This window comes from Rhipicephalus microplus, chromosome 10 (genome assembly GCF_043290135.1).
Source record: "Rhipicephalus microplus isolate Deutch F79 chromosome 10, USDA_Rmic, whole genome shotgun sequence".
NCBI lineage: Eukaryota > Metazoa > Arthropoda > Arachnida > Ixodida > Ixodidae > Rhipicephalus > Rhipicephalus microplus.
Window position 1 is genome coordinate 1,873,585 of NC_134709.1, and position 21,830 is coordinate 1,895,414.

At 44.4% G+C, this 21,830-nt stretch overlaps 1 protein-coding gene across 1 annotated transcript in view; it reads right to left on the reverse strand.

Annotated features, from left to right (window-relative positions):
* Positions 1-21,830, reverse strand: part of g (adaptor-related protein complex 3, delta 1 subunit-like garnet) — a 330,226-nt gene that overhangs the window by 29,175 nt on the left and 279,221 nt on the right. Inside the window, exons 30-32 of the mRNA XM_075875995.1 lie at positions 15,534-15,581; positions 13,607-13,744; positions 5,811-5,948 (exon numbers count right to left, since the gene is read on the reverse strand). Coding sequence (XP_075732110.1) covers positions 5,811-5,948; positions 13,607-13,744; positions 15,534-15,581 — 324 coding nt within the window. The remainder of the gene's footprint in view (positions 1-5,810; positions 5,949-13,606; positions 13,745-15,533; positions 15,582-21,830) is intronic.

Consider the following 21,830-nt stretch of genomic DNA (forward strand, 5'->3'; position numbering starts at 1 on the left):
TCCCATAACTTCTGCCAGTAAGCCCTGAGCTTTTTCCGTATGTTTGGTTTTAGGTCCATTATAGAGACAGCAACTGAAGTGTTGGCAGTGCTTCCGGTAATTGACGTGGCGAGCTGGTCGGCCAACACATTTCCTTCGATCTCGCGGTGTCCTGGCACTCAGCACACGACGATATGTTGCTTGGAAGCATAGGCCGCGCAGAGTATTGAATAGAGGGATATAATTATAGGGTTTCCGTGTTTTTTTTAGATTTTTCAACGCTTTTACGACACTCAGGGAGTCTGTGTATATAACTACTCTTAGCGTATTCAATTCTTTCATGTGTTTAACGGCTACGAATAACGCGTAAGCCTCGGCTGTAAAAATGCTTGTGCTGGTGGACAGAACGCCAGCATCAGAGAAGGATGGGCCGACCGTTGCATAGGACACGCCAGTATGGGACTTGGATGCATCAGTATAATATTCTGGACAGTCATATTTATGTTGCAGCTCTAAGAAATACATCCAAATGTGTATGGGGGAGGCATGCTTTGCGACAGCTACGAAAGATGTGTCACAGTCTATAACCTGCCACTGCTATGGCGGGAGCCGCAGAGCGGGGGGGGGCTGAGGTGGTATTCAAGCAGCAGACATCTGTTTCTTCAGCTAGGTCTCTAACACGCCGCGAGAAAGGGCGTGCCATTGTGGGCCGATTGCAAAAAAGTTGAGAGCTGGACAGGTCGTTGATGGTGGAATATGCGGGTTGCTCACTGTTCGCATTTACTTTAAGGAAATATATGAAGGAAGAATATGTTCTCTGCAGATGGAGTGACCACTTGTCCGATTCTACATAAAGGCTTTCAACTGGGCTTGTTCTAAAGGCGCCTGTGGACAGGCGGATGCCTTGATGATGAACAGGGTCCAACATTTTCACAGCGCTTGGCGTGGCAGAGTGATATACTATTGCCCCATACTCAAGGCGTGAGCGTATGAGGCTTCTATACAGATTCATGAGGCACTTTCTGTCGCTGCCCCACGTTGTTCGTGACAGCACCTTTAGGATATTCAATGTTTTCAAGCATTTATTTTTAAGATGTTTTATGTGCGGTACAAAGGTTAACTTCGCATCTAGAATTATACCTAGAAACTTATGTTCTGTGTTTACGGGTAGACGCTCACCCTTAACGACCAGTTCAGGATCAGGGTGCAAGCCTCTTTTTCGTGAAAAAAGGACACAGGTGCTTTTCTGTGGGTTCAGTTTTAACCCGTTTTCATCAGCCCATTTGGATACCTTGTTAAGGGCGAGCTGAACCTGTCGCTCACAGATCCCAAGAGAACCCGATTGAAAACCTATCTGCACATCATCGACATATGTTGAATAAAAGATATTACGTGGGATGTACAGATGGAGAGAATTCATTTTTATAATAAAGAGCATACAGCTGAGCACCCCACCCTGTGGCACTCCGGTTTCCTGTACAAATGTTCGGGACAGAACATTGCTCACTCTAACGCGGAATGTACGATCGGACAGATAGCTTTCAATGACACTGAACATATTACAGTGTATACCTATGTGTGAGAGGTCTCTCAATATTCCAAACCTCCACGTAGTATCGTAGGTCTTCTCCATGTCGAGGAACACAGATAAGAAAAACTGATTATGAACAAAAGCCTCACAAATGTGTGCCTCGATACGTATAAAAGATGGTTCGTGGTAGATCGGCCCTCTCTAAACCCGCACTGGTATAGGTCGACCAATTCGTTTGTTTCTAAGTGGTGGAGTAAGCGGCAATTAATCATTTTTTCAAATAGTTTGCAGAGGTAGCTTGTTAACGCTATAGGTCTGTAACTTGATACAGTAGAGGGATCCTTTCCCTGCTTCAAAATTGGAATTGTAACAGCCTCTTTCGAGGAGGAGGGAATCACACCTGAAAACCATATGCGATTATAAAAAGAGAGGAGGGTTTCTTTAAATTCGGAAAGTAGTTCCTTCAGCATCGCGTACATTACGTTGTCAGAACCTGGGGTAGATGTATTACAGCAGCTGAGTGCTGTTCGCAGTTCTGCTAAGCAGAATGGAGCATTATATTCCTCATTTCTTGCGGATTTTTTTTTCTAACTTTTGTTTTTCTATTCGTGCCTTGTAATACTGGAAGGATTCGGAGTAGTGTGAGGAGCTCGATATGTGTTCGAAATGTGTGCCAAGAAAGTTGGCTTGATCCTCCAAGCTTTCCTCGAGGCTATTTACTAGTGGAAGGGAATACGTTTGTTGGCCCTTAATTTTCTTTACCTTATTCCACACTTTTCCCTCATCTGTGTATGAGTTGAGACTCGATATAAACTTTGTCCAGCTCTCTCGTCTAGCTTGTCGATGCATTCTCCTTGCCTGCGATTCGACTCGCTTGAAATTTTCCAGGTTTTCTGCTGTAGGGGAATCGCGAAGCAACGCCCATGCTTTGTTCTGAGTGGTCCGTGCTTTCCTGCATGCGTCGTTACACCATGAGACTCACCGTTTTGAAGACATGCCGCTCGTTTTGGCAGTACATTTAGATGCGGCATCAAGTATAAAAGCTGTAAAATACGTGACAGCGTCATCTATGGTCAGGGCAGACAGCTCAGTCCATGTCATGTGTGTAAGAGTTCTATACCCTTCCCAATCAGCTGAGTCAATCTTTTATCAAGGAACTTGCGGGGGTAGTTGATCTTTGTTTGGCGCACTCAGGATGATTGGGAAGTGGTCACTCCCATAAGGGTTTTTAAGAACGCTCCACTTAAAAACAGGTAAAAAGGACGGTGATGAAATGGTAAGATCTATGGAGGAGTACGTGTTGTTTGCAAGGCTAAAATACGTAGGCTCCTTCATATTTAAAAGACAAACTAGAAGAGAAAAGGAGCTGCTCAATGAGACGTTCTCACGCATCACAGTGAGCATCGCCCCACATGACATTGTGTGCATTAAAATCACCTAGAACCAGAAACGGCTCTGGGAGTTCATCTATTAATGATTCTAGATCACGTATGTGTCGCTGTTGATGCGGTGGTGTGTACACAAAACATATGGTAATGAGTTTATTAAAAAGTACAGCTCGAATGCCCACTGCCTCAAGGGCCGTTTGGAGCTTCAAGTGCTGGCATGCTATACTACGATCAGCTATAATGGCCACACCACCAGATGGTACGACAGCATCCTCCTGGTCTTTTCGGAAAATAATATATTGCCGTAGGAAGTCCTTGTGCTTAGAAGTTAAGTGCATTTCTTGCACACATAGCACTTTCGCATTAAACTTACTCAGAAGTTCTTGGACGTCATCTAAATTTCTTTTTTAAGTAATCCCCTTACGTTCCACTGTATGATTTTGTCCATAGTGGAAAAAAAAAGTAAAAAGTGCTGTGTGCAGAGAAGACGGAGATTAGCTCATTTTACAGGGCCTTTGTCAGGCCCTGTAATCGGCCTTTTGTCCTTTTTGGGGCGGTCGAGAGAAGCTCGCCGCTCCTTCGGCGCTTCCTGCGCCGTTTGGCTTAAACTGGTGTCCATAGCCTCTTGCAAGGCACTGGACGCCCGCTCTACAGAGCGATCTGCGCGTCGCTTAGACTTTGCCTCGATCGACGAAGTCTTTGTCCCCATCGAGCTGGGGGTCGATGAAGCCCCCTTGGCCTCGTGATTGCCCTGGCTGCTGCCAGAGCTTGTAGAGGTCACTGGTGTGGACAGGCATAGGCGCCTGAGGAGAAAAAAGCGTGCCAGTCTCGGATGCGATGAGGTGTAAAACGCAAGGCGACGGACAGGTGCCACCACCATCTCGTTTTAGCAAAGCGTTGGTAACACTTGCCTTTTTGAGCATTGCGCTGCACTGCCAACGCAGCGTGTTTAGCGCTACGTTCCTTGAAAATCACTTCTGTGTGCCTTCTCTAGATTAAAGGCACACATACAAAACATCGTTGTGTTGTTATGGTACTTCAGATATGCGCAACGATTGTTTTTTTATTTGACAATCACACGAGTATGAACGCTATACGTTGAGCATTATTGGTGGGCTCTGCGGAGAGGGTTGGCCATTTTAGATATAGTTAAGAGCGGACAAACAAACAAATGTACAGACAGACAGATCAAAATGTTTCCATCGAAGGTCGCCAAGAAAAACTATTGTCTTTAAAAGAAAAGTAATACTCTTGACATCGCTTGAACGCAGCCCGTCGAATGACCTGCTGAACGTATTAGTGCCTTCATTAAAGAGATGGGCTACGCACCACACTGAGATCAAGTCAAGACATATCGACTATAAAGAAAGTTCTGTTCATTGAATGAGATATGTATCTAGCTCACTTTTCGGCATAGATTGACACAACTGGCATAAACAAGTTGCGTACCCAAACATACCCACCGCTACTGTGAAGGATATATTCAGGTCGCACTGACTATCTCTAGCCAGAGTTCAAGTATATGTGAACGCACTTTATGATGGCCCGTACTGAATACATGTTGTACAAGTTGCAAAGGGCGTGTTAGTTTGTACAGGACTCAGAACTAAAAAAGAAAAAAGAAAGACAGCTCAAACACAGGACAAGAAACACGTCCTCATGTCTCCTTCCTTTATCTTGTGTTCATGCTGTTTTTTCCACTTTAGACATGTTGCTTACAATTGAATTCAGTACATCATGCTATTTTTTAGTCCTGCTTCATTGCTTAATCATCTACTGGTTATTAATTACCCTTTACAATAACAAAGCTGATTAAAAAAAATAACTGCTTGAAAGTTGAATATTGATTTGTAAAACGTCCAATAAGGCAGTTTCTAACTTTGTATTTATTAGGTATCAGTGTTTTTCTGCTTCTTAGAGATTCCAACAATAGTCTAAGAAAGCAAAAAGAAACTTTCGTTTTGAACCAGCAATCAGGGCTGAAAGTCCAACAAATCAGATGTTGAAGAGTTTAAGCACTCTAAAACACATGCATTCTTCTGCATTGGCTCCTTGGAGCATGCAGTAGTGTTGTGAAGGCACCTGAATTCCCAGGCAGGTCTGGAAAATCGGGCATAGAGAGTAATGCCTGTAGTACACGAAACAGTAAAGAAAGCACACTACAATCACAGCTTGCGCAAGCTGCTAGAATATGTTCACCATAAATGTTTTCTAAAATGATACTAAAATTTTCTTTAAAAAACAAAACAATTCCTGCACACTGTTGCAAAGCTAGCTTTGTAGCATGGCTTTAAAGCACTGCCGTGAAGCCACTTTAGCACAATGCAATTTACAGCGGCATGAGAAAGAACTGGCATCAGCCAAGAAAGCCAGATTAAGCTACTAAAACCGACCAACTTTGCTGTTTGTTAAGCTTTACAAGTACAGAGTAAACTTGTCCCCTTTCTATGCAACTTAATTGATTGTTTTGTGCTGGAACGATAGGTCTGCCTCTTGCCTAGGCATGTGTAGGTAAGTTTTTCTAAACCTTTATTTTTTTTGCTGCGGTGTGCCTTTTTTTTTTCTCGATTGATTTGATTCAATTTACTTTTTTCAAGACAATATTGTAATAATTTACCTATTGCGATACGACCAAAGGCCGAGTAAACGCCTTACTAGGTCGTGCCACCCTAGCAGCAAGGAATAAAAAACACATCAACAAGCATTTATAGTACGGAATGTACAAAGTGATTTACAATGGTTTCAAGAATAAATAGAATTATGAGTTCAGTGCACAAGAATGTAAACACAGCTGTCTTTAGCAGTATCAATACAATGTTCAGAGTTGTTAGTCGGGGTATCTGGTGCCTTGAGTTCCCTTCTGCATCCGTCTCAGCACTCCCCGTCTCGTGATATCCTAAGCATAAGCTTACCATGACCATGTAGGTGAGGGTGCCCCGCAAACGCTGGGACATTGAGACGCTGTCCACTGTGAAGGCAAACTGGCCCTCATTGGCTGTTCCCTTGGGCAGCTGGAAGGGAACACTAATGCCCTCATGTGGACTAGCAGCCTGCAAATGAACCAACCCCCAATTTGTCATCACCAATACCTCCACCACACCTTCGAAACACCCATGCACAGACCCTCTCTTCAAAATAATATGCATAACTTATTTCTCAGGCCATTATGCTAATTCTTTCATTTCCTGAGCAATAGTTGCATCCCATATTAGCACTGAAGACAACTTCACATTGTTTGAAGAACTTCTATGCGACATTTCGAACTATATATCCACCCCATATACTGTTCTAGTTTTTTAAATTTTTTTACTTAATTATTTCTTCTACAACACTGCCGTTCTCATTCAGCATCATTGAAAGAGGAACACCTGTTAAAAGTGTCGCATAAAAAAGACAAAAAGAAAAATATTTTCACGATAATGCCCATTTGCAAATACGTACATATAAAACATGAGAGGTAGAAAAAAGAGAGCCATTCAGCCGCAGCCAATATATTTTAAGCACGCTTAGTGTATTACAATATAATCTCATATACCCATTAATAAAGACTGCAAAAATAAAAAAAAAAAACCCAAAAAAGTGCGACAGCTTGAACAACAGCAAAATCTTACAGTACTTAACACAATTATCGGCATATTAAAATACCTACACATAAACAAAGGAAAAAAAGATATGTTGTTTAGTGTTTTTCTTTTTCTCATGAATTGTTAACGATTTTCACAACCAGTGTACAAGCTAAATTGTATTTATTTGTAAACTGCAGATGCGATAAGGGTGATCTTCAGTATTTAAAGCAGCAGCTTGCTCTTTGCCAAGGCACTTGGCATAAAAGCTGCCCGAGGTACGTATGCAGCCGATTGCTACTGGCACGCTTGGGGGCGCTGACTCCAAGGTTTTGTCGCTGTCATCCAGTTCCTCCAAATCACCCTTGCCGCACACTAATTCACAATGCCATCATTCATGTATGGTTTCACAGTGTCGACATCATCCACGGTCATAATGAGATCATCCCAGCAGATGTCCCCCCCTGTCATGTCGGAATCTACAACGTATAGCCGAAACTTGCAATACCGAAATCCCCTGGTAAAAAAATTTTCACCATAATGAAATATTTTTGAAGCACCAGCGAACACAAATAGGAGTCAATGCATTTCGTAGCTTGTGACTACAATACATATTTCAACCGCTATCTCTCATTAAGGGGCGATGCAGGTCAAAAAACGAGTTTTTTTTTTTTTTCAATATTACTGATCTTTTATTTTCGTCTGTTTTGATAAGATTAATACCGCTATTGTTTTAAAAAAAATACATGCCAAGACTTGACTAGAAATGCTTTAAAATTGGGTCTAAAGAGCACAAGATGCTATTAAAAGGCCGAAAGTGGGTAGTCTTTGAGCGCCTTGCCTCTGGTAACGCGCTGCTGTTCACCATTGTCGATCGCATGAGGCAGAAAGCCGAGCCTCACTCTTCAAATAAAGACAGATTCCCGCACTATGCAACGCAACAAATAATAAAAATAAGCACCCTTTTGCGCATTTTTCGAGAGCCGCAAATCACGTGGTATGGATCGGGGATCGCCATTGGCCGCTACGCACCTGTATGTTGCTTGTGAGGTCTACTTGCGAGGTCCATGCATATCTTTTCGAGCAGCGCAGCTGCAAATGCTTTTCTTATTCATTTATCTCCGTTATGAATAAAAAAAAAAGCCATTGCTTGAGCATGAAAGCCGTTGTGCAGCGCGCTCTATAAGGAATAGGCTATGAGCAGCAAGTCCGATTTGTGACAGTTGTTGGCTTGCAAAAGCCAATGCACCAAAAGTCATTCGCAGCCATCAGCGGGAAAGTTGGTGATGCCGCAATGGACAATGTCAGCGCCAATCTCGCGACGTCGAAGGAGCTCACAGTGAGGGAAATTAGCGGGGACGACATTGCCATTATGTACGACGGTATGTGGCAAAAATGAGGCTGCAAAATGGCATCAGCACTTAGTTTAGATTTCGCAGTCCTGTCGAACCTGTTCCTAGCATGAAGTTGGCACAAGGCTCTGCCAGATGGAGCGGAAGAAGTTTAGCAAGCCTTTCATGGCCCTGGCTGTGAGCAAAATGTCTGTGAGAAGTCAGCTCGAAAGAGCCACAAGGGGCAAATTCATGGTGCTGGGGCATTTTAGTGGCAGAGGCCACCACAAGAAGGACTGTTCTTTTTGCTGTGCAAATTTCATAGCACTTAATGATATCTTTTATAAATAAAAATACAATTTTACCTTTAGAACTAATTTTTTTCAAAACATAAATTTTGCTCTTTTTTCAATGTGCCGCTCCTTTTTCAGGTACCGTATTTACTCGCATAATCCTCGCACTTTTTTTTGCCAGAAAACCGATGCAAAGTTGGGGGGTGCGAGAATTACGCGGAGAAAACTTTCCATGAAAACGCAGAGAGCGAAAAAGAAAACGAAGTGGCCGCAAATCGGTATTCTCACAACAGCAACTTATAGCAAGCTAAAAGAAGTACTAATTAGAACTTGCCTTAACAATAAAAGCAGAGGTTCAACACAAGGCAAGATTTATTTGAGACACAAAAAGTGGAAGCAAATAGTCGAGAATTAGAATACCATACGCGAAGCTTGTGGGCGTTGCAGGCGTAGCGATAGCGATCGGCGCTCAACAGGAGCCCTCAAAAGGTAAGCGTAAGACGTCAGTATTGGGCTGATGGCTATTTAACAGAATCGTCCGCAGTTTCCTTCTGAAGAAATAAAGTTTACCATCAATCCCAGTTTTAGGCACACGGCAGACCCAACGCGTCTTGGTGGCTTTCAGCTGCCGTCACCAGTAGCGAACACAAAACTCGTAGACTCTAAAGAGCTTACCGGCCGCCCTGTTGCCGTTGTTTAGTGCATGATCTACCACTTTCAACTTGAAAGCAGCCGTGTGGCTACAGTATCGCCCCATAACGTGCCAAGATTACCGACACAACATACAAAACACGCCGCAATGCGCACTGGCCACTTCGGCTTGGCTTGGATTGGATTGAGTCTCCGTGCAATAGTACGCCTGATGCTTAAGAGATGGCACCAAATGGCGCGCTATATCATCATCAGTGGCTGGAACGAGCAGACGACATCATTGCGGCAGTTTTCGGGGGTGCGATAATTACACGAGAAAAAAAAATCGTATTTTTCTTGGGCGATGTGGGGGGTGCGAGAATCATGCGAGTGCGAGGATTACGCGAGTAAATACGGTACTTCTGTTGCTCGAATCTGCATAAAATTGTGCATAAATTTCTTCCACAGAATGACAAATGCAATTATCTGGTTTAAATTTCAATATCGATACAGTCGAATCCTGCAACAACGAAACTCACGGGGTGCAGAAAATATTTCATTGAAGCGAGAATTTCGTTGTAGTGAAATCGAAAAAAAAATATAGCTGATCTGAGCTAGCAAAACAAAGGACAAACAGACAGACCAAAATTTTTGCGTTGAAGTACCCCAAGAAAGACTATCGTTTTTTAAATTATGAACTCTTGCTCTTGTGTTTCTCTCTGAAGGAAAGGAACAAGTGGGATGTTTGCTTAGGTACACTTGACTGCGGCGCAAAGTACATTTTTTGAAAAGGGCATCCAAGGTAGAACACCGAAGAATTTGGCGTTGTCCACGATTATGAAAAGCAAGGCCTACATTCTTGGTGCACTTGAAAACAGCACCAGAGAAAGAAACAAAAAACCACGATGGCTGTTTGCATGGTTCTGTGAAAAGCAAAAAGGCTCGGCAAAGTAAGCATATTGACATTTCGCAATAAAATGTGTTTTTAGTCAATTTCCTGTGTTTTATGTCTAAGTTTTGTGCCAACTAAGTTACCGCATAAGCGAATTTTTTTGCTTTGCCCGCCGATTTTGTTATTGCAAGTTTCCCATTATTTACTGCCAGAAATTGCCACTGGGGTGGTCTTTTTCGGAAGTTTCAGGCTCAGGATCAGGTTTGACATCAACGAAACTAGCCTCACAAAAATAGCTTTGCACGCATAAAGCCCCTACCTCCACCCACGAAGCCCTCACCACCTTCACAGCTGTATACAAAAACGGCCAAAGTGGCAGGCTGGCTACCACTTTGCAGTTTTTAGCACTTTGAGATAGCTAGTTTAGAATGAGCGGCGGGGTGCGGCTTGAGTCACTCACCGTAGAGAGTGCAGCTGCAAGGGAGCACAGCGGCACCTCTAGCGGGAGCACCGAGAGCGAACAATGGACAAGGCACGAGTATAAGAAGCTTGATGAGCAAGCTTCTTAATAAAAAGAAAAGGTATCATGATCAATTAAGATGTGTGCTTGTGGAAACGTGCTTCACTGCAGCACAGTAGTGACATTCGAGCAGCATGTCACCTGCACCTTGTATCGTCAGTGCATCATAATGCACCCTTTGCCCATTCTTTCCAGTAAAATAAAGAATAATGACCAGAGTGATGGAATTCGTGACATGTTCTGGCTGGAAAACATAATCACTGAAGTTTTTGAACTGAATTTTCAAAATAAAAGTTGCAGGCAACAAATGTACCAACAGCACATGTGAACGAGATGTTGAAGCAGCCACCTATTGGAGGTTCATTACATAGTGAGTTCCGCCAGACTGACTTTAATTAATTTCTTTCTTTTTATTCCCAGAAATAGTGGGTAAATCATGATGTGCCGACGCTGCAAAAGGTATGCGACATGCTGCTCGCGTGTCACCACTGTGATGCTCTCAAGCAAGCCTTCTTTTCCACAGGTGCACATTCCAGCTTACCACAAGACTGTTTTTTTTTTCTTTCTCACTGGTAGAAGCGAGGCTAGTATGCTGCACCTATCACTCATTATTATCGTTGCACTGCACTACCTTGTGGGGCTCCTAAGAACCATTGTTACTGCAGAATAGCGACAAAATTGAGATCACGAATTGCCACATGGCATCCAGTTTTTGAATTATCCAGGGATTTCATAAATTTGGGATTTCCTAAGTCCTTCTACAGTGTAGACCGCTTATAACGTAAGTCACGGGAGTTGTAAAAATCCGCGGTATAAGCGGTACCACGTTATAACCAAGGCATGCTTTTTTCGGCCTTTGCCTATGTCAAAAGGGCAACCCACCTTTCAAAAGCAATTTACTACACTTTTCACTCGCAGACACATTCAACACAATCACAACACCGCACAGAAACAAAGTTCTTAAGTCCGGCATCAGCAGAAGAATGTTGTTATTTTCGTCTGGCGATGCTCGCGAACAGCGCTGCGAACAATTTCGTCCTCCACAAAGCTTAAGCACTGGAGCGATTTCTCGCTCAAACTGTTTTTCGCGCAGTACGTTTTCACTTTAGCGAGGTATTCCAATACGTCTTTGCACAGGAAATCTGGTTCTGGCGTCGGGTCGACATCGTCTTCGCCGTCCGACTCGTCGCCCGTTGCAACCTCCGCACTACCGCGCACCGCTGCGACGATCGCGTCATCTGTGCTCGCTTTCTTGCAGACAGAAAGCTTCGACTCCCCGGCATCGACAAATTCTTGAAAAGTGTCGGTGGCGGTTACAAAGTTGCTGTCAACGAGGCAGGACCACACGTCGTCAGTGTTGTTGAGGGTCTCATCGGCGAGCGACGTGTCGCTCTGCTCATCGTCTTCCAGAGCCTCTGCATTGCGCACGAAGCCTGCCCTCTTGAAACACTTGCTTATGGTATCGGCCTTTACCTGCCACCATGAAGCGACCACCATGTCAATTGCGCCTCTTAAGTTAACTTTAAGAGGCTGCTGCTGCTGCATGCTCAGCAAAACTCTCTCGCAAATGCGCTTTTTGTACAGCGCCTTTACGGTTGCGATGACACCCTGGTCGAGAGGTTGACTTTTTGCTGTAGTGTTGGCAGGCAAAAACTTTAGGTTGACTGTAGTCAACTTCGGCTTGACGTTGTGGGCCGTGCAGTTGTTGAGGATAAGCACGACCCGCCACTTCTGTGCCACCATATCCTCATCAAACTTGCAAAGCCGGCTGGTGAACAAATTCTGCGTCATCCACGCCTTTTTATTGGCGTTGTAGGTCACTGGCAGGCACTCTCGCTTTTTAAAGCAACGTGGCCTTGCCGACTTACCTATGACAAAGAGGCGGCGCTTGTCGCTCTCGTCCAAATTGGCGCAAAACAATACAGTTATGCGCTCCTTTGAGACCTTGCGGCCGGAGCAGGCTTCGTCTTTCAGCGCAAGCGTGCGGTTGGGCAAAAGGTTATAAAATAAACCAGCTTCATTGGCATTATAAATATCTCTGTCAGTATAGGTCGACAGCATACTCTCCAAGTTCAAGCGAAGCCAGACTTCGATAGACTCGTCGTCGACAGCGCCACTTTCTCCGCACACCACTTTGCAGCTGATGGCATGGTGATCTTTGAAATGCTGAATCCACCCGTTGAGTGGATTGAAGTCGTCGTGGCCTAAAAGAGCTCCGAGACACTTGGCCTTTTGTTGGAGCATGGGGCCACTTACTGGGATGCTCTGAGCCCTAACTTCGCGGAACCACCTGAACAGCGCTGCGTCCACGTCTTCGTACTTTGACGTACGTATTCTCTTCCATGACAGGGAAGACGAATCTTGCTGCAGTTGCTGCCGCAGTTTGTCCTTGTTTTTGTAGATGGTCGACACGGTCGTGTCGGAAACGCCGTATTTTGCCGCCACCGACGCCTTCTTCAGGCCACTCTCAATGCCCCTTATGACGCATTCCTTAATCTCCAGCAATAAGGCATGGCGTTTTTTCACATCGACGCCGCTTTTTGAAAACGCCGCCGACGCCATGGCGACAGGAGCTACGCAACACACGTGCGCTGGGCTCTCAGATGGCAACGACACGGCGAAGCGCACACAGCAAATCCAAAGAGGCAAAAGAAGGAGGTTGAGAAAAAAAAAAAAAAAAAGCATGCTACCGCTTCTCTCCCCCACTTCGTGCAGTGCGCACCCGGATTGGACGCTGCCACGGTTGCCACGGCGACGAAAACACGCTCACTCCTTCCAAGGTCTCTCCGACTCCCTCCCTAGTGTACCCTCTCTTCTCCTCTGCGATGTTTGACTTTTCGCGGCGATCTTGACGTGCGCTCTCCCGCTCACACTCCGAACGTTCTAGCGCGCCGGGAAACTGTGCCGAGTGTGCTCCGTTCGCCGATTTTACGGTCGCGCGCCTATAAACTCCGTGCTATAACCGCTATTCTCCTTCGCGCGCCTACGCAATAAACGGTCGGCCTATACATTGAGTTCTATGGGCGACATATCGGTGGTCAAAAAAAACCCCGTTATAACCGGTCCCGGGCAAAAAGCGGTTTCGTTATAAGTGGTCTGCGCTGTAATTAAGAAGGATTCTAAAATAACAGAGTTTGAATTAATATTGTTTTACTGTAATGCATATTTCCACAGTAATGCGGTACAGTTTGTTTTAAGTGGGGTTGTTACATGTAGGCATTACTGCATACTGCATTCATTAGTGCTTTTAATGTTATGTTTGCATTAGTCAATTTTCCACCTCTCCTCTAATATTCCTTTGTGCAAGGCATCCAGTTTTTTTCACATGTTTTGGTTATATAGCTTGTTTTCATCACTTTGCATAATCCCTTCTCGCAATGTGTGAACATACATCATTTTGATTCATGCATCATACATAATAGCCCAAAAGCGCCCCGGCAATTAGGGGTAAATATAAATGAAATACACCCAGCTCTCACCCTTCGTAGCATCTTGGTGTTGAGCGTGTCCAGAATGTTCAGCTCCATCTCCTTGAGCTGGTACAGGCTCAGGTTGGTGAATATCACCGACACCAACACCTGGTCCCGCACCATGGGCAGCGTGCGCACTTCGTAAGTCTGCAATGCAACCCCCTTGTTACTGCTGATTTTTGCTTATTATGAGGACATCGCTCTTAAGCAATTTTTCTTTTTAATTCGTGAATTTCCAACATCATGAATTGCCAACTGTTTCTTTGCTATATGTGCCTTCCGCACAAACCTCTCTATACCAGTTGAAAAGCATCATGGTTTACCATAGGTGTGCTTCGTTTAAAACATTTGTTTACTATCAAAGGCTCTTTCCTTAAATACCTGAGGGGCTTGTTTTTCATTTTTAGAGTGTTAGGATTATATAAGCACGCAGATTTTTAAATAGTAGCGGGAAAGCAGCAGATTTCTTTTGGTGTGGAACTGCAAAAAGTATGAATTAATTGAATTATGAAGTTTGAAGAGGCTTTTAAATACACTGAAAGAATAGAGGGCCAACCAAAAATTAAGTTTTGTTTGAATTAAGGGGAGACGCTACTTGAAGACACTTTTTTTTTTAATATTCACCCTAGAGCCATGAAACTTGAGCTGCTTATGAAACCTTTTATGCTGATTTCAAATATATGATTAGTTTTCTTGCAAGTTGCACAGTTTTAGCTCTGCAATATGACAAAGTGAAAACCTTAACTCTTCAGCCCCCTTCTTTTCATCCCTAAACTTCTATAATTTTTTACCATTCATAGTTCATAATGTTTCAAATAAAGTGTAGAATGCAAATAACTAATTATGAAGCATATACAAAATATGTAATAGGCATGAAAAGTAATACACGTAAATAGTCCATATTTAACCTACCCTAGTTGCTTTACATACAATTTTTATTATACAATAAAATATTGAAATTTAAACTAGATAACTGTAGTTGTCACACTGTGGAAAAAATTTTGGCAAAACTTCATGCTGATCGAAGCACTACAAGTGGCCGAAAAAGGAGGGGCACATTACAAAAAATGCCAAAATTTCTGTTATGAGAAAAATGAGTTTTAAAGTTATAATTGAGTTTTTATTTATGAAAGATATTATTAAATTTGATGAAATTTACACACCAAAAAAAAAAAAACACTCCTTGTACTGGCCCCTGCCATTAAAATACGCTAACACCACGAGTTTGTCCCTCTCGGCTTTTTCGAGCAGACTCCTCAAAGACATTTCGCTCGCAGGCAGGGCCATGAAACGCTTGCCAAACTTCCGCTCCATCTGGCAGAGCCTTGTGCCAACTGCAAGCTAGAAAGAAGTTTGCAGTTGGCACAACTGCAAACTTTGTGCTACCTGCCACCTGTAAACTGCAAGTGACACAATTGCAATTTTGGGGAGCAAGGTAACTTTCTTTTTTAAAACTAAGTGAGTTACAATTGTAAATGAGCATAGCATAATAGTTTGGAATCAGAATTGTAAGAAGTGCAACGAAAATGGATATTTAACTATTAGTGCAAAAGTTATGCTACGTTGAACATTGAAGAGTGATATCCCACCTTGAAATTGACTCACTCTCAAAAGTTCAACACACCACAACTTTTGGTCAGATGGGTTTAGAACATTCATTTTTGTTGCGCTGCCATATTATTGTGGTTTGCTCATTTACTTTGTAACTCAGTTTGAAAAAAAAATTTGCCTCCTAAAAGGCACATGAAATATTTCATATTTTAAATGTGACACATTATACTAGAAAAACAATTCGATATTTGAAATGAGCACACAAATATACCTGATGTCACCAAGTTTCATAAAAATTGATTAAAAAAATAAGAAAACACTTGACCTCCATGACAAGTACTTGTTTTGCGAAAATGAATACAATTTGAAAAATGACATCACTCACCAGTTTAATATTCTTGTCCTCAGCCAGAAGCTTGTAATTAGAGGCAGGCTGAAAAAATTTGCAAGGATATCATTTCGCCATGAGAGAAGACAAATGTACAATAGTTTTCGGAGGTAGAGTCGTAACAGAAAAAAATTGGCAGAAGTGACTGGTCGTCGGAGTGGCAAGATTGCGACACGCGGCCCCTTTATTTCGAGCACACCGATGTCGAGAGTGCCAAGCACATTCCATTTTTCAAAGCAAAGGTGGCTGGTGGAAAACACTTCTACAAACATCTTTTCTGGAGGCGAATGCAATAAAGATATGGTTGTTCACAACTCCATCGAAAAAAATTCAAGTCTGCCGATAAGAAACGAACAAGTGTTTAAGGTATGGGAATTCAGATGGGTCAACCACCAGATGGGCTACTTTTTGACAGTCTGCTGGCCACCCCTGCTTAGGAAAAAGGAATGTACTTGACAATCTGACAATTGTAACAGCGTCACAACCTTGTAACTCCGAACACCTGCCATTTATTTGTGCTAATCTTTTTCCGTTGTGACTCACTTGGGCAAAATATACAGCCATCTGTAACTAACCATGGCAATGTGACACATATCATTTAAGAAAGCCTGGTGATAACCTTGCAGAGGTACTGCAAATCATTACCAGTAACTGGTGTGGGCTCATTGGCCCCAGCATTGCTTGATTTATCAAGACTACTGTTAAAATGCAGTGGTTTTGAAAAATCAGGCGCTCAATAAGTAAAAATAAATATATCTTTATAAATCAGCACGTGTTGTAAAGAGGTTTGATCTTAAGGGGAGAACGTGGGTCTTTGAAAATTTGTGTGTGTTTTTTTTAAATAGTAGATTGAATAGGAGTGAATTTCATCCACCTATTCAGTTTTTTTTTCTGCACATTCCAAATCTCTGATTATATCTTCAATAGCTAGATTTGAAGAGATGTGCGATTTAAACATTTTCTGGCATAATTCTTACAAGGACTTTTGGAAACTTCTCTTAGTCAAACACAAAAACAATGTATGCGGTAAGATAGCCAGAAAGCTGTTCTAGCCCATGATGCTATTCATTTTCTTGTAAATTGTTTACCAAATTATCATGGTCGATAATCATGAAGTGTATGAAGAAAAAATTTTTCACTCATATTAGCATCTGTTTATCTTGAAATCGAAATTAGATGAAAACTTTGAATCGTTGGCTACCCTCTTACTACATACTTTGTTTTTGGTTTAGCAAAGTTGCCAAAAAGCACAGTGATTGCCCTACCGCAGTGGTCTAGTGGCTAAGATACTTGGCTGCTGACCCGCAGGTCGCGGGATCAAATCCCGGCTGCGGCGACTGCATTACTGATGGAGGCAAAAACGCTGTAGGCCCGTGTGCTCAGATTTGGGTGCACGTTAAAGAACCCCAGGTGGTCAAAATTTCCAGAGCCCTCCACTACGGCGTCTCTCATAATCATATGGTGGTTTTGGGACGTTAAACCCCACAAATCAATCAAATCAAAAAGCACGGTGAGAAATAAGCTTTCAAAAACTGTATATCTTTTGATATAATGTAGATAATAAAAATATACAGCAAAACCTCATTATTTCAATGTAATTGGGACTGTGAAGAATCTTCAAATTATGCGGGTTTTTGAATTACCAAGCATACAAAAATAGGATGCAAGAAACTTTGAATTATTACAAGTAATCAGAGATTGTCATTAGCTGTGCCGGCTACTTCACAGCTCCAGGGGTTTCTGCAATACCTGGGCCTAATTTCGCCATAAACATGGATGAAGAGCAGACACCGCTGCTGACAGCGGGTAAAAAAAAAGTCTTGTAGTCAGCCAAAATGTCTGCCTGCAGAAAAAAACGTGCCTCTCTGCAACATACTCGTAGCACACGGGAAGCATGTCACCTGCTTCTTGCAGCGTCTGTGCCTCTAGATGCGACCATCCGCCCATTTTTCCTAGTAAAATAAAAAAAATTTAATAATTGCCAGTGTGAAGGAATTTGTTTTGTATGTGTTTTCTCTAAAAAAACACGATCATTGAAGCTTTCAAACTGAGTTCTAGAAGTAGGGGCGTCAGGCAGAACTCCGCCACCAGTGCAAGCGACCACATTGCTGAAGAAACCACCTATTGCATGTTCACATACATCACGAATTGCATCAGACTGACCTTTACTAATTTTCTACACATTTCCATAAAGAAGAGGTAAATCATGATGCGTTGCGGGAAGCATGCGACGTGCTGCCTTCTTGTCGCCACTGTGCTGCAGTGAATAAATTTAAGGGCTCGTTTTCCTGGTTAGGCGCAACATTAATGAGAACTGACAATATTGCTACTAGCTGACATATCAAACGGCCATAAGAAGACAACAAGGAAGTGGTCTGTCGGTTGTGCGTGCTGTCCTCCATCTTAGTCGACGCTATACGCATCAGTGTCAATATAGATTCTAAATAGACACACCTCATGTCATATTTACGTAACATCTTTGTGGTGGAGTTGCGGGGTACTTCCCTGTCTTCGCCACGCAGCTCGGCAACGGCCGTATAATCATAGGTCCAACCATGTCACAGGTTGAACAATTATCGTTTTCACCGCCTGTCCCTTCCATGACTTCTATGTATGTCGTTCTACCTCCTGCTCGTGATCCCGGTGTATTTTCCGGTCAAGACGGCGTTGACGTCGACAAATGGATCAACCGGTATTAACGAGTCAGCACAAGCTATAGGTGGGGCCCGACTCTTATGTTTGCCAATGTGCTTTTTTACCTTGATGGCCCACCGCGGGTGTGGTTCAAGACACGCGAAGCGGAGATTACAAGCGGGGACTCCTTTAAAGAGAAGATCCGCGGCCTTTTTTGGCGACACCCTTGGACGGCAGATCGCAGCACGGAATCAACTCGCAGCTCGTGCACAGACGTCAACGGTATCGTACGCCGCGTACATTCACGACATCAACGTACCATGCCGCCAGATTGACGAGCACATGAGTGAGTCTGAGAAAGTGGCCCATGTGCTGGATGGCATAGCAGACGACGTCTTTAATCTTCCAGTATACAACGACGTTGCCACCGGATGACGCCATCATTAAAGAGTGCCGGCGGTTTGGAGAAGTCAAGAGCAGTCGTATTACTGAGCGATTCACCCGGCTGCCCAACACGGCTGCAATCTCATCGTGTACAGCCGCCTGCCAGTCCCCCACGTATGAAAATGTCACGCGCATTGTTTGTCAGAAATCGAAGTCGCCTATCCCGTTCCTCTTCAGCCACCCGTTTTGCAACGCTCGCCTCTGACCAACAACAGCCGTCAGTGGAGTTCATACAAGCTATAGTGAGGCAGGAGTTTGCAAACCTCGGCTTTCCCTCAGTATGTCCCTTGACCCGCCCTGAAGTACCGTCTTACTACCCAGGACACGCTCGCCGTTTGCCCCCAACAATGCCCTTCCATAACTTTTTGAAATGGCGAACCCCGGACGACCGGCTTATTTGTTTTTCCTGCCACCAGCCTGGGAACGTTTCTCGCTATTGCCGCCGCTGTGGTCAGACGAACCACGTCAGACGTTCTCTACCTCTGTGCACATGCACCCTACTACCCCTCGACGTTCAGTTGTCGCACCCTTCAATTTCTATTCATTGTCATCTTACGAGCCTTTCACTGACGCCACTTTGCCCGGTCACCGCTACACTGACGCCCCTTTGTCCATTCGCCGCAACTCCCGCTCACCGTCACCGCTACGCCGCCAATCTCGCTCTCTGCCACCTTGACGCTTTTCTACGCCGAGCTTCTCTGGACGATCGCAGCAGGAAAACTAAATATTGCAGCTTAAAGAGGTGAAGCTGCAATACCAATGACGGCAAAAAATCCACTACTGAAGCTTCCCACGCACCACAGCCTGCTTGAAGTGCAAGTCGACCATGTTCCTGTGACCGCCCTCATTGACACAGGTGCGCACCTGTCTATTACGAGCGCTTCTCTACGCTGTCGCTTGGAAAAGAATATGGCGCCGTCTACAATGCAGACAATACGTGTTGCCGATGGCGGTTCAGTAATCGGAATGTGCACTGCTCATGTCAGCATTGCCGGTCCTAACCTAACTTAACCGCCGTGGTCCTTTTTGCCGTGCTAGCCTGTTGCCCTCATGACCTCATACTTGGCCTTGATTTCCTTTCGGCACACTCGGCCTTAATTGACTGTTCATCTGGTACCCTAAGCCTCGATCTTCCAATCTTTGCTGACTACTCTGCAAAACCCACCAGCCGCTTGAGTCCAACCACTTTCGTTTGCCTGCACGTACGTGTCTTTATCATCGGCCCCTCCTGTTCCTGACGGTGATTATATCGTTACGCCGATTACTTACGTTTGGCTGACGCGCAGGGTTACTGTGCCCCATACCATCGCAACCATAGCGGATAACTGCGTGTTCCTTCCACTCCTTAACTTTGGTTTCACACTTAAAGTGTTGCCCTGTCAGATGTCTCTAGCCAAGCTAACTGCCATAACAGACGACGATGTCAGTGTTGTCGCTGTATCTGCTCCTGATCGAAGCGCAGTCTCACGGTCACCCAGCTATTACTATGCTAATTTTCGAAACATGATTGGATCGGAGCTTTCGCCTCACCAGGCTGACTCTCTCTGCCAGGTTTTGACCTCATACAGTGACCTTTCGACACCCGCGATCGTCCCTTGGGCCAGACTAAAATTGTCACTCACCGAATCAACACTAGTGACTCTGCCCCCATTCACCGTCAGCTGTACCGTGTGTCAGCGCCCGGGCGAGAAGTGATTAAAAAAGAAGTGGCCAGAATGCTTACGGAAACGTAATCGAACGATCATCGAACTCTCGGGCATCTGCCGTGGTATTAGTAAAGAAGAAAGACAGCTCATGGCATTTCTGCATTAACTATCCCCACCTCACCAAAATTATCAAAAAAGACCTGTACCCTCTACCATGCATTGACGATGCCCTCGATTGCCTCCATGGCACCACCTTCTTTTCATCTCTCGACCTCCGATCTGGCTACTGGCAAATTGCTGCAGATGACATAGACCGAAAAAAGACCATCTTCGTTACCCCTGACGATCTTTACCGATTCAAGGTCATGCCCTTCGGTCCCTGCAACGCTCCAGCGACCTTTGAGAGAATGATGAATATGCTCCTGCAAGGATCTAAATGGTCGACATGTTTGTGTTACCTGGACAACGTGATCATTTTCTCGCCTACCTTCGCAACCCACCTTGAACGCCTTTAGACCATTTTATCCATATTTCGGTGGGTCAGACTGCAGCTCAATTTCTCCAAGTGCCACTTCAGTCTTCGTCAGATTACCGTGTTGGGTCACCTTGTTGGTGCTGCCGGCGTACGACCAGACCCAGCGAGAGTACGCGCTACAACCAACTTCCCAGTGCCACGCTCTGTCCATGATGTTCGCAGTTTCATGGGCCTCTGCTCCTACTTTCGCCGGTTCGTTAAAAACATTGCGGCACTCGCACAGCCACTCACCGACCTTCTCAAACAAGACGCCACATTTTTTTGGGGCCCTTTTCAAGCTCACGCCTTTTCTCAGCTAATCACTGCTCTAATGACACCTCCTATTCTTGCACATTTCGATCCAAATTCAGCGGAGCAACGACCATGTAATTGCGTATGCAAGCCACCTGCTTTCAAATTCTGAACGCAATTACTCTATAACAGAATGGAAATGTCTCGCCCTTGTCTGGGTTTCGAAATTCCATTCTTACTTGTATGGTCGCCCTTTCCGTGTCATCACAGATCATCATGCGCTGTGTTGTCCTTGTTCTCTGAAGGACCCCACTGGACGACTTGGCCGTTGGGCATTACGCCAACAAGAGTCTTCTTACTCGGTTGCTTACAAGTCTAGACGTCTCCATTTGGATGCCGATTGCTTATCCTGCTACCCTGTTGATCAGCCCGACGAATCAGACATCGTGCCTAGCCTCAGTGCCATGTCAATGTCCCAGTTTCTTCAGAGTGGTGATGAACAATGTTGTGATGCTTCCCTGGGACAGCTTATTGACCGCCTCGAATCTGCTCCGAACGACGCGCTGCTTCGCACGTACGTCCTCCTGAATGGCATGCTGTACCGTCGTAGCCTCCAGCCAAATGGCCCTGAGCTCCTTCTTGTCGTGCTAAAAGATTTGCGTTCAACCGTGCTGCACGAGCTTCATGATGAACCAACTGCTGGTCATCTGGGTGTATCCCGCATGTACGACCGTGTGCGTCACCGCTTCTTTTGGCGCGGTCTCGCCAGGCCTGTTTGCCGTTACGTGTCCTCTTGCGATAAAT